Below are 16473 nucleotides of genomic sequence, written 5' to 3'. Positions count from 1 at the left end.
AAATTTTTTGTGAGTAGCTACATTTTGATAAGACGAACAACATTTTTATTTTCGAAAAATCTCGAAAGTGGTAGCTAACAGAGATAGAAAGTATTTCATACTTTGACTTGATGGTCCTAAAATATGGATTGTTTTATTTGTAAGACAAGGTTTTAGGGTTCTGTAATCAACAAAACTTGGTTGACTACTGTACCCTAAAACGGAACCCTGACCAGCAGATTTTTTGTATAATATTTGTAGGTTAATAGTTATATAAATTAAAAGTAACCTTGTCCTTGTCCTTGACCTAAAATAAAAATGTTGTTCATCTTAAATATCAAAATGTAGCTATTCACAAAAATTAGCTTGTTAGTAATCACAAAAAAAATTGTTCTAGGGCTCCCTCACTAATACAAGCTGCAATTAAACCTTCCTGCCAAATTTTGATATATTTATTGATCCTTGTCAAAAATAAAAATACACGTATTTTTTCTTTTATAATCACTCAGTACTAAAATGTTGAGAAATGGCTTCCGAAAGTTATCCTAAAAAACACTACAACGGACACTACGGCCGGTATAAATAGTCAGTACTCAAGATGCATCTCGGTCTCAAGACACGGTTCAGGCTCTGTGATTGGTTGGCTGTCAAAATTTGGGCCAATCACAGAGCCGAACCGCGTCTTGAGACCGGGTCGCATCTTAAGTACTGACTATTTATACCGGCCTACGAGTCGCCCACGCGTGACGTGCCCCCGCGCGCGCGCCTCGCCCCGCGTCACCCCCGATCACACCCACCGCCGCGAGTGAGCATTCTGCAACGATTTTAAATGGGATAAAATATGTCATTAACAAAAAAATAACACCCAATTTTTTTTGGTTAAATGGATTCTCCTAATGATACCTAAGCCCTGGAAAAAATTTGGCAGGAAGGTTTAATTGCACCCTGTATAGTTGGCAATCTCAAAAATTATATAATAAAAAATGAAAATTCGAAGCGAAATAATATCGTTTTTGATATCCGAAAATAAATATCGAAAATCGATATATAAAAGAATAAAAAATCGCCGATATAATATATCGATTATTTTCTGAAAAAATATCGATATTTTGATATATATATTTTTTTTACCCAAGCCTAGCGTTAGCAATTAGCATTCTTTCTATTTTGTGCTCGTAGTGTTTGGATGCAGAAAAGAAAATACCTGTAATTTCATGGTTTCAAGAGGATAAAAAACGGAATATCTATTCCTAAAGTAAGTAGAAAGTAATATTTTTAAGATTAGCTACGTTTACAGTGTGTATCAAACAAAGAGAGATTATTGTACTAGGAAAGAAAGTAGGTAGTGAAAGAGAGACGCTAAGGCGGGGGACGCCGAACCGCCATGTTCTTTAAAATTTTCTAACAAAATCATGACAAAACCTCAAAAACTTATGTAAGGACCTAACTGAAATAAGTATTATACTTACGGGGTAGTCAATACAATAATATTATATAATATATCATATTAATCATTGTAATAGCCCGATTTACGTTCATTTCCCAAGATAGATAGGTACCTACTAGGTAATTGGTTTACTCATTTCAGAAATGTATAGCGTCGTTGAATTTAGTGAGGATGACAGCGTCGCTATTGTGCGCTCGTCTTGGATTTCACCCACTAAGAAACATAGTGCTTGGCCTCCATTTAAAAATTCCGAAAAGATCAAGAAATGTCTTACGGGCACAATTTTAGATGATGACACGTGGAATGTTTTTGGAATTCGACGCATTTTTTATGTAACTGGTAAGTCAGTAATGTAATGATACTAGGTATGTAAGGGAGTTTTCTAAAGTCCCAAATACCTACCTTTGGATAAGTAAGCAGGCAAACAGACACAGTAGGTACCTAGCTCTGCTTCCATTTCTATTATAGATTTTCCATGAAATAAAATATGTTTTATTCGTATGATTTTAGATGACCTTCTCAGTGCTAGAAAGAAATGTAAAGAAGCCGAACTTAATTCCGAAGTAGAACTAGACATTAAGCTAAAAAGAAAACACAAAATAACTACAAGATATCTGTCAGTATCCAGTGAAGAAGAAGATGATGGCCATTGAATGAATTTTCCAAAACCACCAAAAGGCAAGTATTTTTGTTGATATCTAGTATATCAGTGTTCAATAGAGGGAACATTAATTTCCCCTATTGTGCCCCATCTACATAATGAAGCACTGATTGGGAAAACTAGTTAAGTACATGTTTATTTGTTACAGAGCCCGGCAGAAAACAAATAGCGGAGGAGACTGAGGCAGAGATGGATAACACTTAACAACACCACATCAATTTCCAGGTGTACTTGTACGACAAACTTCAGATATTTCGACATCTTCTGTGGTTGCATCAAATGGTGAGCATTAATTTAATAAGACATTACATGAGGTCTCTCTTGTTGCTCGTGACTTCGGCCGCATAGAAACCCTTTTACATTAACACCATGGACACCAGTAAAAATAGCCTCTTTTTATCCCTGAGTGCCAAACTATCTCGATACCAAATTTCATCAAAATTGGTTCAGCTGTTCGCTTTCCCTACTTTATTTATTTATATATAATAATTTTATTTATAATATTAGTAGGGAAAGCGCCTTATTTTAGAGAGACCAGGAGCTCTAAAATATGGTATTAATAATTTTATAAAACATCTAACCCTACCTTAATCCCTAACCGCCATTAACTCGTTGGCATATTGTGTAGTTACAAATAGTCACATAGATAGATAGATATAAGCTTTATCAGTAGGTAATGTTAATCGATATTTTTCACAATTTTAGCTGTGATTGCTCGACACCTTGCCAAACTCGAGGAAGGCATCAAGGAACTGCAATTAAACCAAAAAGAAATATTGGAAAGACTACACTCTGGAGCAACTGCGACGGCTGTAGCTGTTGGTTATCAAGCCCTGTCCCTGCCAGAAGGAGTCAATTTACCATGCACCCAGATCGAAGAGATTAAAAAGATTGATGTCTGGCTAACAGTGGACGAAAATTACATGCTACTTGTAAGCTTTTTAATTATTTTTATAATGACTGACTACACTAGGCAGTACCTATTACGCTATTTATCTTTTGGCTGTCTGGAATGTATGTATGTGCAAAATATTTTGTTGTAGGTTAACCACTTGAGCTATGTAGGCGGTAACAAAACATCAGCAATATTAAGGAGGATTCTTGAAAAACTGTTTTCAAACAAACTTGCGGAAATCTGTAATTGGTCAGGCAAAAATGGAAAACATAAGCTACAAGATCACCTTTTAATTAAAGTTGTTACTGGTAAGTAAGCCTCTTCTAAAAACGTAAGTAATATAACTACCTATATAAAGTTTAAATAACAGGTTTCCTTTCTAACTCTGCTAACATATATGTATTAATTTTTTGGTTAAATATTGTATGTATAATTTTTTTATTTGAAGGACATTTGGTTTTGGTTGATTTGTAATGACTCATGACAATCTGTGAAAGAGTAACAGCTAAAAATAAGTATATTTTTTAGTTATTCTATTTATATGTATAACTACAAAAATATTTTAATTCTAACTATGATTATGATAATCACAAATAAAAATATTTGTTTTAATGAAAATTCTCCTGTGACTTATCTGGTTGCGGTTGGTCTGTTGTGTATGTAACCGTGTAATTTCTCTAATATAAATTTCTTGTATTTGCACCTGTGAGTCCACATCTGTACAACCCGCAATACTGTTTGTCTTTAATTTCAATTTCTTTTCTTTGCATCCTTGAATGCCATGACAGGTCTTATAAAAAATATTAAACAAAAGTTAACCAAATGAGAAGTGGACCAAATTTTTTTTGTAGTGGACCAAATGCGACTAAAGTCACATTTTGTAATGTTATCTAAACTTCGTTTTTTTTTAACATTAGAAAAGTTATACAAACTTTATTTGCTTTCCTTAAAAGAGGTATTCAATCGCGGTGACGTCGACAGTATTTGCAAAAAGCAAGGTTGTAGAGCTAACTTGTTTTTACAGTTAATTATTTAAGTTTGTAACTCTCTAATGTTAAATAAAATAGGGTATAGTAGGATAAAAGCGCGTCTAAAATCGATAAATTTGTTATTTTAGAAGCTCTCCGTCGGCACAAAGTCGCCGAAACGGCTACAGAAAACGAGATAAAGACCGTGGTTAGCAACTGGTTCCGCTTCTCCAAAGATAGAGATGGAGGTCGAGAAAGCAGACGCAGGACAATTGAGCCAACTTCTATCCAGCAATAATCAACATTACACAGGGCTGTCAACTAGAAATAAGAAAAGACATTTAGCCTTAAAGATACAAGAAATATCTGTAGAGTTAAACGGGCTCAGTGGGGAAACTAGTCCAATCTATTGTGGAAACTGATGTAAGTTCCTATACTTTGAGGTGCAACTGCTTTGTAAACAAAACTGACTTTTACAAAGAACCCATTCATAGCAGCAAGTTGGGTATATATATGGTCAGTAATTGCGTACAAAGCGTGAATCTTAGTCCTTCTGATATAAGTAGAAAATGTTTACTACTGCCCAGTTTCAATAATGACGAACAATTCATCTGTTTCCCTTTCGTTAGCATGGTGTTGCACCACTAACAATACGGTTAGTGGTGCAACACCATGCAGCAAGAGATCGTAATGCATCAACATTACAATCTCTTGCTTACTTTCTGCTGTATCAGTTTGTTCATTTGTCTCCTGTCTGGCTAAAAAGGTATTATGCTAGGGTCACTTTCATTGACCAGTTGCAAATAAGAGATAATATTTTGTTTATGCCTGTCCATCTTCAGTGCCTTTATATCTCTAGGCGTCAGAGGAAATTATTCCTTTGGCCACTATTTGTTTAGTATGTCTACTTGGTTTAATTGTAGTTTATGACTTCGAAGTTTTTATACTTAGGCATAATAATTCAAATAAATTACTGTAACCATTATATTTTTTGTTTTTTTTTTTTAAATACATTTGTTTATGTGTGAGGCCAAGTTGTATTGTCAATCGACTATTAATTTAATTCGTAATGAAGCATTTTGTCAATTTATTTACTTTCTCTTTAATTGTATGTAGGACTAACGTAATGCTTATAATGTGGGGCCAACTTTATTTTCAGAACCATAGCCTCACTGCAGGTTAAAGGTTGGGTTACAATACAGAGCACAATACCGGACCACAGCATTTTGTATGGGATGACAGCAATGTCCGGTATTATGATCCAACCCTTAACCTGCAGTGGGAATATGGTTCTGAACATAAAGTTGGCCCCACATTATGAGCATTACGTTAGCCCTACATACAATTTCTTCGATAGGCCCTACGTCAATGAACAATGTTGGCCTTACACATATTAATTTTCAGTTGGCCCTTCGTTAAACCGTATCTAGTAGGCCCTACGTGGGACTATGCAGAGTAAGCCCAACGTGGAACCATATCTAGTAGGCCCTACGTGGGACTATCCAGTAGGCCCAACGTGGAACCATATCTAGTAGGCCCTACGTGGGACTATCCAGTAGGCCCAACGTAGAACCATATCTAGTAGGCCCTACGTGGGACTATCCAGTAGTCCCAACGTAGAACCATATCTAGTAGGCCCAACGTAGAACCATATCTAGTAGGCCCAACGTAGAACCATATCTAGTAGGCCCTACGTGGGACTATCCAGTAGGCCCAACGTAGAACCATATATAGTAGGCCCTACGTGGGACTGTCCAGTAGGCCCAACGTAGAACCATATCTAGTAGGCCCAACGAACCATATTATCTAGTAGGCCCTACGTGGGACTATCCAGTAGGCCCTACGTTAACCTAACAATGTTGGTCCTACACAAGTAAGCATGAAATATACCAACCGTAGGCCTTTTGACGGCCTTTATGTTGGCCCATTGTTGGCCAGCATCGTTGGCTGCTTTGCAATCAGGTGTGCCAAATCTAACTGTTGGCCAACCATGCGGCAGGCCCAACAAACTACCTTCATAAAATGCTACGTAGGCCCAACAAAAGAAAACAATGATGGGCCAACCATTAGGCCATCGTTGGCCGCCATCGTTGGCTGCTTTGCAATCAGGTGTGCCAAATCTAACTGTTGGCCAACCGAGCCAATAACCGAGGCCCAACCATGGACCAATGTAAATGTGCTATTAGGGTTAGCAGTTCCCACTACAGATAAAAGGTTGAAACCATCTGGCAACACTGATTTAGTAATTCAGGAGCCACGTAGGGATCCACATTTTTTTCCGATTTAGGATCCTAGTTAGGACTTCTTAAATAGGACAAGTGGAACAATGGCGCATTTTCATTGGTATATAGGGTCCGCATGCGGGGTGCGGGAGATTTCTGAAACGCATGCCACAGGGGCCGCATTCGGGGAACCGTTTTCATTAGTCGATAGGACCCGCATGCGGGGTGCGGGAGATTTCTAGAACACATGCTATAGGGCCCACATTCGGGGAACCGTTTTCATCAGTCGATAGGGTCTTTCAACTACAACAAGCACTTGTGAATCGAAATTGAATAATGAAAATGTATTTAATTCGCGTCCCGTAAGCTGTATATCGACCGACGAATTTCATTGGTCGATATCACGGTCGGTATAAAGCATGCGGGCAATCCCCGCAGGCGGTGTAACGAACACGTATAGACTTGTAACTTTCACTAGTTGTTATCTCGGCTGCGGGGACTCCCCGTATGCTGTATACCGAACGAGTTAATGACAAATGAAAATGCGCCATAAGCGCTTTAGCTTTTTAAATTAACCGTCCAAAGATACTTTCATGGCTGAAGTAATTTTTTGCGTAAAAAGAAATAAACGTCAGCATCAATTTGTCAAATGTCAGCTGTCAAATTGATAAACGGTAAAAAAAATAGTTTCAAGATGACCATGGACGTTGGAGGTTGAGTTTAGTTTTAGGGATTTTTATTTCGTGACATATTTTGTTAGTTTTAGTTCGAATTACGTTTATTTGAACAATACAAGTTTTGTGCATCATGATTTAGAAGCACCTCGTTTTTAGTATTCTTGTGATTTGTTTTGCTAGTGATTTGTTGTTTATTTCAACATAATGAAGGTGGAACCAAACGCTTGGAGGCAACGCGCTGCATTTAGCGTCGCAGGTCAGTGCATTCTTTAGTTTTACTGAATAATATGTGTGTACAAATGACATTCAAATTATATATAACTTAAAATTACGTTTATTAATGAAATGTCTGTAGCAATAGCTGTAATGAACTTGGAACCTCTTAATTCTTTCGAAACACAATAGGTAGGTGAAAGTAATGCAAACGAGAGAAGTCTGCATTGAAACTGATAATTTACCCCTTGTTTTTGGAGAAAACAATATGTGCTTAGATAAATTTTGTTTTTTATAGGAGTGAGTTTTACTATAATACACACTAAAAGATGAAAAATACTTATTAATTATGCAAGTGGTAGAACACTTCTCACTCAAGTTTTATTTGAAATGTAAATTTAGTCTTCTTTTAGATGGATAAAAAATATTTTATTAATAAGTAACCTAATTCTGATGTGTTGTTTGCATTTATATATATATATATATATATATATATATATATATATATATATATATATATATATATATATATATATATATATTTCAGTCTTAGAACAACTTATATACTTATACTAGGCTTCGCCCGCGTAAATTAGGAATTTTACAGAAACCGTACATTTTCCCATGAAAAATAGCTATACTCTCTTCACGTGGTCTACTCTATATATTATATGTACATATTATGTGCCAAACATTGCCATAAAAATTGCTCCAGTAGTTTGTGAGATAAACCCTTTCTAATATTTCCCCCGCCCACCCCACATTTCCCACATTTACCTGAGTTTCTTTAGTTGTATTAGTCGTAGCGTAATAATAATATAGCCTATAGCCTTACTCGATAAATGATCTATCTAACACTGAGATAAGTTTTTAAATCGGACCTGTAGTTCCTGAAATTGACGCGTTCAAGCAAACATACTCTTCAGGTTTATAATATTATAAGTATAGATTTTTTTTAATTATCGCTTGACAAACTCGAGTCTCGATCTAAAAGACTATGAAAAGTACCAATAACAGGCTCATAATCATGGGACGATGCATGGTATAATATGGATTATGGTAGTGATGAAACCGAAGTCACCACATGTTTCTCTACAAATTTTGAGGAGTTTCCTCGATTACTTATGGATCCTTCATCAGATCAACACTTTTGTAAATATAATACCAAATTGGGATGATACCCTATATACCAAAAGAAAAATTTTGAAAATCGGTTAACAAACGGCGGAGTTATCGTTGAACATAAGAAAACGAACATAACACCTCCCCCATTTGAAAGTCGGTTAAAATTGTAGCCTATGTGTTATTCTGATGTATAAGCTATATTATTGTAAAGTTTCATTAAAATCCGTTCAGTAGTTTTAGCGTGAAAGAGTAACAAACATCCATACATCCAGACATCCACACATCCATACATCTATACATCCAAACAAACTTTCGCCTTTATAATATTAGTAGGATAGATTTATTTCAGATGAAACTTGCTATGATGACATTTTGAATCAAACCAAAAAATTAGTGCGAGTTATGAATTTATTAAATTATTTGAGGTAACTTTGAGTTGGTAATGTGCAAAGCGACAGACAACATAAAATAAAACATATTATTATTATAAAGTTGGCCTTATCCTTTATAGTTTTAAATACCATTGCACTACATTCTTATCACCAAGCAAAATATATATTTAAATGTATATTTCTTGGGAGTATTTGTCAGCGTGTTTTGGGCTTGTGTTGAGCGCGGCAGGTGCGGGGGCGCGGCGCGGTCGCTGGCGCGAGACGACACGCGGCCTTCAGTCGAGATTTGCGAAGTACGGTAGGTTTTTTTCTTGACGTTTTCTATAAATTTGACCTTTGACCCTAAACATGTTACTTTGTCTCCAAGTTATGCAAAACATGAATGAAAACAACTCACTGTGGTCAGTGATTATTATTTAATATTTATTAATAATTAGTTGGATCGGACATTCGGTATTTTATCAAGTATATTGTATTTGCGTATTTGTTTGTATTCGTTAAACCATCGTCTGATGTGGTCGCAGCTTGGGTCTGATCTGGATCATATTTTCTTCTGTGACCCAGTAAATTCTAAACAGTGTGTAGATTATAATCTTCTATTCACTCCAAAGCGAGTAGGTAGTTAGTACTTAGTAATTGTATTTGCTCAAGCAGTTGGTCAGTGCTTACAACGCGCAACGGTCGTACACAGTAATAACATGCATGACTCATTCTGAGGTTAGCTCATATTGAAATCTTAATCTGTTTATTATGCAATGATGACCTGGGTATTTGATGTGTTAATTTGTTTAAAGCTGGAAAGTCCGCCTTTCGAGCCTTGACTCGATTTGAACCTTTGGAGAAAATGTAAATGTCGCATCCTGCACCTAACTCGTAACTAATATTACTTACGCTAGCTACTATCCAACAAAAAGCTTAGCTTTACTTCAACTAGGATAAAGTATCCCCGGTGCAGTTGACGCTGAAAACAAAGCTTAGAGGCGGTCGATAGCTTCCGAAATCCACCAACAAGCGAAGTAGAAATGTGACAGCGTTTCCTGTCCCGTATAAAGAGTAGTTTTACATGTCGGGGCACTCCCACTTCCCATTCAGTAACATTGACCCTGGGCCCACGCAGGTACTCCGCACACCTTTCTGGTTGTGTTTCTGGCGAATACTCGTCGATGTTGTGGTATACTTCAGTACTTTAACCTTTAGGTCATTCCTAAAGCTCAAGAGTCTAGCTGCAAACTACTTAGTACTAACAAGTAGAGGCATCCGTAATACGAGATTTGCAATAGGTCGCTCTATCCCCTCACCTTTTAATACTTCGATCATAGTTTCCAGGAAATGCTATTGTATTCTATTGTTGTAGCGATCACCGGTGCTCTTATGGGGCTTGAAGAACTAAGTCTTGCTGCAAGCAAAACACCACTTAATTCGATTTTGGCAGAAAACACGGAGGCGCAGCAAATCAACTCGTGTAAATCCAAATTGAATGGCACAAAATGAATTGAAAATATTGCCATAAGGGCCTGTTTTTTATCCACCCGCAAGGGCCTGCCCCTTTTTGAGTCGCTGGAAAGCGATGCTCTAGTTAGAGTCTAAGCATAATGTGTCGCTACGGGTGTCCGTAGTAAGTAGTAACGGCCAGTGGCCACTCGGCACGGATCTTCCGGACTCCTGTGAAATCAAACTAAGTCTGGTACTAATTGATGGGTACCTTGCCTCATAGCTGTACTATAAGGCGAGTACCAGCGCCTGAGTACTGAGTAGGGAATAGGGATTGATTCGCGCAGCTCCGCTAATTACGTTAGTTGCGAACTGATTACGCAAATGCAATTTATAAGGAATACGAGCTTAGCGATACTCGTGAGAAACTTATATGAAAGACCTTATTTTTTGTACAAAGAATATGATGTTTTCAACATGCTGCGGTCGCGTCTCGCGAAGTTGAGTTATTCAAGTGGCCAACCATAACTTATAGACGCAAAGGTTTTTTCTGGAACACTCGAGTGTTACCGCATGCCTCCAGCTCGGTGGTTTACAAAACAGACATGTAACAGTAACATTTAACCTTTCACAATGTCATTCTTGTAGAATGAAGAGTTTCTCATAACTGTCAATGAGTCAAGCCACAGCCATTTATTGCTAATGACAAAAGGCTATAAAACAGCGACCACATATCGCTGCTATAAAATCACGATATATTGGTATGGTACTGTTGTAACAGTTAGGTTTATCATGAGAAGTACGAGGTACAGCACACTAGCCGTTAGCTTTTTTTAGCTTCTAGCGGCGTAGCCGATGCCCGATAGGACCTGGCGGCGGCGGTAGAGTCATAAAACTTTTGTATGGATAAACCTCGTTTTATTTCACTCTTTCCTCGTATTTATGAAAGAGGAGGCATGATCACCCAGATATCAACTTTAACCCAGAATGCCTATGGGACTTTGTGAGCGAGACAAGGCTCCTGTTGCCTGCAATGTCTCTGAAAATTAGTAGTGCTTGCTGACTGGCTTAAACGAAGTCGCAAGGGCAAGATCTCTCGTTTCTACTCCCATTCAATAATTTTCACACATCATTGTTTACTTGTATGATGTATATCGTGGTAATAGCACAAGCGTTCCGCCCCGGCGAAGTGCCGCTCGCATTAGGTACTGTTTCTTAACGGTACCAGTAATAACGCTTTTGTTAACGTGGGAATAGCGCGACACTATGAAATAATCGAACTTTTAATATTACCGTAACTATTAAGTGGGTGTTAGGCGTTAGAAATACAGGGAACACCTGATGGTGCCGTCATACGTTAGACTTGACTGACACCTTGAAAAACCCAAGAACTGTGCACTAGTGGCTAAAGAAAAAAAGGATTCCAGGGTTGATTTTTAAGCTGATTATCTAGTTAAAATCTGCCATAATGCATTTCTTGAATAATCCAGTAAAAGTCTTACTTACTTTCCATGAATAAGCTTGCTCTTTCAAAGATTTTTTTTACAGATGTTTTACGTTGTTTCTTTGGTAGAGTCCTTCTCAATAAGAAGCTTAATCCTTCGATCGTGGATTCTTGGAAATTTATTGTTATTCTATTGTGTTTCGCTCACACGTGAGCTTATGGGGCTTGGGTTGGGTTAATCAAAACAAAGATCAATAATCTTTCTTTCATGAAAAACTCACCAGCAAATTGAAAATTCTATCATATAATCATACGAATCGTAAGATACGTCATACGAATGAAGCACAAGTATTTTGGCTTGTTGCTTTATTACGTAGTACTAACGTGTATATATATATATATATATATATATATATATATATATATATATATAATAGGACGCCACTCAGTATCCTCGCGTGCCATGTAACCCGATCTAGAAATTGTCTGTGTCGTGTCACAGTGTGTGATGCTACGTATCGTGTATCATGTATCTAATGAGATAGCTTCATTATCATCAAAACAGCTTCATTCCTTAAATACCTCGGCACAGCTATTGTACAACTTGGTATTCATATTTTCTAAATCATGGCATTTAGTAGTAGACTTAAATTCAGATAAGTATGTCCTTTTTCTGATAGTAACTTAAATTAAATATTTAAAGTAGGTAACTTGTGTTTTGACTCTTGACCCGCTGTTTTGATTCTATGCATCCACATCATGTTTGGGTTATATTGATTTTTAAAATGATATTTGGTACTACCTTTAGCTTAAATATCTGTGCTTTAGCTATGTGGTTAGCACGGTAAATACCCGACACGGCAAAAGATCCAGTGATGATATTATGTCTTTGTTTACTACAGTCTCACAGTAAACAAGATGTTATCTGGATGTAACGGTGCGGCGGCGGCGAGTTTCTCAGGCGGTGTGCTAAGTAGGCGGTTCAGATGCATCTGGGACTACTGGAGAGGCTGGAATATTCCGCTGTAACAAGCTCACTGGTATCATATTAAATGGTAAAGTGGATGTGTACTGTGTAGTTTTGATTCCTTGAAATAAAACTATAAAGCTAACAGCAGCCTACTTAACAGTCCAGGAAATCGTAGAGTTTCGTACTGCTTTCGCAAGCAAAATTCAACATAATCTTAACTATTAACTGAGTAAATATTAACTGAGTAGTGTTTTAATTTGCTTTACTCAGTGTTATCTTATCTCTTATCTAAATTCTCAACGTAAATATGTATTACCTATATGTAGTAATATTTATGAGTCACATGCTATTTAATTACAAAAGTTATTATAATGCGCTTAGCTAATCTCCTTCAACATGGTACCGGCGCGATTTAAACACAAGAAATTTTTGACTATACAGTTTAGTAATGATGGTGATTAAGTTTATGGTCCTTCTTAGTGCCTACAGCCTATCAAAGGCTCGGGAACTAAACAGAGATGAAATACAGAATTACAGACGTAAGAAACTCGCCGGGGCCCTCCTGTTAGCAAAAAGATGGAAAATTGTTATTTTCAAAAAGAAGAGTTTTTTTTTTAAGTCTGAACTGCAAATCTGAGTGCGGTCGGCGGCTGTAGCCTCGAGGGCTCTTACTATGTCATGGTTCAGAAAGCAATTTCCGCTGCGAATGGTTTTCGCGTAAACCGAAGTGATAGTTAACGGTCCATCGCACCATGATGGATCGCGAATGCCCGAGATCTGGAACCGATCGGTTACAATTCCACACGGAATCGACAACATTAGTCGAAAGCCAGGTCAGCTAAGTAGACCAATTGTCTTAGCGGCGGGCGGCCTTTGTGTATCACGAATCACGATACTGTTACGTGACTGACCAGCACAAATTCTACATACATTCAAAAACAACTTGTAATAAGAGCAAGCAGCCTATCGATGACAAGGCGCAAAAAGAGGTCTAGATACACTATAATATACTAAAAGAGTCATAATTCGTGGGCACCTAATACTATGATTATATTTAAAATCGGTACGGTAACTGGTAAATTTTGACATTTGTTCATTCAAAAACAAAAAAGCGGTCAAAGCGATAGGACTGATAGTCTGAATTTGTCTGCAGCTGATATGCAAGTATAGTTCGTATCAACGATGTCAATACGTTCTAGTTCTATGGTTCGTACTGAGTTGGCCAATGGTAAATTTTGGTATTTGTACTGATGAGTCAATAAATGATTCCCAAATGAACCAAAACCTAGGGACATTTAACCGTTTAACATCATTATAGTCATAAGTTCACAACATCCTCGTATGCATATTACAGATGAAGCGTCCTGCGTCGTGTTTTCTAGCCCACTTTCGTTGAACGAGAACAGGCACACTCCACTTTTGCTGAAAAGTTAAAAGTCACTCGAAACGATTTGCATTCGAGTGGTTCTTTGTCGACCGCGTGGCCGCATGGGGCGTTTTGTGATCACTTTTTGTGGGGAAAACTTGGAGCTCTACAAACTTAATGGATGCTATACAGTTTAGATGAACTTTGGTGAAGAGAATTTAAGTGTCGATGCTTTTGGAACTCGACAAAAACTTCAGTAGACCGTACACGATTAGATTAATGAAATTATAGATTTTTTGTATTGCTCTACTTAACCAGCGGCAAACGTGCCGAAAAACGAGAACCATGGCTACGGTAAATTAAAGTTATAACTTTGAAGACCTTAGTGGATAAAGCAGTAACAATAAAAACTGGTCGTCTTTTTTTTTGCATAAATGGAGGATTTAGGACTGGAAAAAGGTTTGAAAAAAAAATGTAGATTTTATGTGTAGCCAGATATTATATTGGCCAGATGATGAAGTAGGTAACAAAGAAGAGAAGGTTTGTTCATCAAATTATAAGGGAAAACATAATATCTGGTTCTTCCACTCACGTCTTTAATTATTATTTCTTATTGATCACTTAATTTATAAATGTAGATTATCTGTCCATTATCGACCATTACTTATATCAGCAAGTGGGAACTCCTAAACATCTGAAGAAAATATGCATAATAAATTATCCTACATTAGCTAACGACAGAAATCTGTAATTCTTGACGAGAAGCATTTTAAAAAGGCCTGTAGAGTATTATCAGTCGCATGCTTTTTGGTTACAATTCGTTATAAAATTCGTTTTTAGCTGTGTCTAATGTTACAATAGGGGAGGTGTAACGTCGATTGTCAGTAACGTTAAGCCTTTTTTGTGCCCCCGCAATATCCGGTCTACAGGTATCCTTATTTTTTGTCAACATCCACGTATGCTTCCCATTACTTATTTTTAACCGACTTCCAAAAAGGAGGAGGTTATATGTTCGGCTGTGGAGATTTTTTTTTATTTTACTTTTTTATTTTTGTATGTTCAACGATTACTCCGCCGTTTGTGAACCGATTTCCGAAATTTTTGTTTTGTTGTATTAGGTTTCACTCCAATTTGGTACCATGTTCACAAAAGTGGTGACCTGATGATGGGATCCATGAGTAATCGAGGGAACTCCTCGAAATTTATATGGAAACATACGGTGATTTTGGTTTTATCAGAAGCATCCTAAGCATATGCTACCAAAACGCAAGATTTCGCAACGAGGTATACTATGGTTCCGAAGATACTAAGAGAACTCCGGATTCCTTATAGATACAAGTTTGGGGGTTTCGGCGCTGTTTTAAGAACTGAAAGCATATGCTACTATGCAAATTACATTCATCATCATCATCATCATTACCACGTCAGGGTCACTAATGTCACCAAAATTGAACATAACAAATTCAGCCTTAATTCTAGAGCGTAAGGCACACATTTGATGTGTATTTCATCATCAGGTGTGTATTTTTTCAAAACCGGTCGTGTATTTAACAATTTTGTAATAAATATCTTAAAATAAAGTGGAATAAGTGCAAGGAAAGTGTATAATTATTTAATTGAGAGATACAAGTAACATTAATTATTTGATTAATGTTACTTGTATTATCGAAGCAGCTTACTACTCAGAAGTAATGTCAAATGTGTGCCTTACGCTCTTATTTTAGTTAATAATTATGATATTTTTTAACCGTGTTGTTATAACCGTGTCAATACCGTACTTACTTAGTTTTGATGGCGAATGTAATGTACCTACCTTCATTTTAATCAAGCCCAAATTTCCCAAGTATTATGAATTGTTGAAAGTAAAGAATTTTATCAGTATTTTCTTCAACAAATCCTATAAAATATTATTAGTAGATGGTAGTGATTCTACAAAAAAGTTTTAGCAGCAAAAAAGCCAACATCACGCGGTATTCCTAGGCGGTCACCCATCCAAGTACTAACCGCGCCCGATGTTACTCAACTTTGGGGATCGGAACCGGTGTCACAGTATAGCAATATTATATGTCTTGCTATGCTGTGCCGGTGTATTCAACGTGGTATGGACGTTGGCGACTCACTGAGCGCAAACGACTCTACAGCAGCTGATGTCGATGTTATACATAGAGCAACATAAAATATAACAACAAAAAGCCAACATCACGCGGTATTCCCAGGCGGTCACCCATCCAAGTACTAACCGCGCCCGACGTTGCTTAACTTCGGTGATCGGACGAGAATCGGTGTATTTTATCAGAGCTTTTGGTCTATTATCTATACTTCTATACTAATATTATAAATGCGAAAGTATCTCTGTCTGTCTGTCTCGCTTTCACGCCAAAACTACTGAACCGATTGTTATGAAATTTTGCACACAGCCTGAGAAAGGACATAGGTTACTTTTTAACTAGAAAAAGGGGTTGTAAGGGGATGAAAATGCGTAAATTTGTTCAAATTAAGTTAGTTCCAAAAACTCATAACAGATGGCGCCAAGAGTCGCCTAGATCGCGCTATCGCTTGCTCATACGTATTTTTATAAGAGGTGGTAATAAGTTAAATTTTCGATTCTTTTGATTGTTATACACGTTAATAATTAAATAACTCACCTACCAACATAGATAGAAAGAACAGCCTACCAATAATC

The 16473-nt window shown here is 37.1% G+C and overlaps 1 protein-coding gene and 2 long non-coding RNA genes across 3 annotated transcripts in view; all 3 read left to right on the top strand.

Moving 5' to 3' along the window:
• Nucleotides 1-1145: 1145 nt before the first annotated feature.
• LOC121729419 lies at nucleotides 1146-2098 on the top strand. The gene is made up of 3 exons (XR_006035965.1): nucleotides 1146-1234; nucleotides 1568-1765; nucleotides 1937-2098. It is a non-coding gene; the product is annotated as an uncharacterized LOC121729419 (long non-coding RNA).
• Nucleotides 2099-2883: 785 nt separating this feature from the next.
• On the top strand, nucleotides 2884-4247 carry LOC121729418. The gene is made up of 3 exons (XR_006035964.1): nucleotides 2884-3019; nucleotides 3131-3290; nucleotides 4100-4247. It is a non-coding gene; the product is annotated as an uncharacterized LOC121729418 (long non-coding RNA).
• Nucleotides 4248-6873: 2626 nt separating this feature from the next.
• The window catches only part of LOC121729990 (protein crumbs), a 51194-nt gene continuing 41594 nt past the window's right edge, over nucleotides 6874-16473 (top strand). The window contains exon 1 of the mRNA XM_042118775.1: nucleotides 6874-7105. Coding sequence (XP_041974709.1) covers nucleotides 7054-7105 — 52 coding nt within the window. The 5' untranslated portion in view covers nucleotides 6874-7053. The remainder of the gene's footprint in view (nucleotides 7106-16473) is intronic.

This window comes from Aricia agestis, chromosome 8 (assembly GCF_905147365.1).
Source record: "Aricia agestis chromosome 8, ilAriAges1.1, whole genome shotgun sequence".
NCBI classification, from domain to species: Eukaryota; Metazoa; Arthropoda; class Insecta; order Lepidoptera; family Lycaenidae; genus Aricia; species Aricia agestis.
The sequence above is the reverse complement of the archived record's forward strand: the minus strand, read 5'-3'. Positions and strand labels throughout refer to the sequence as shown.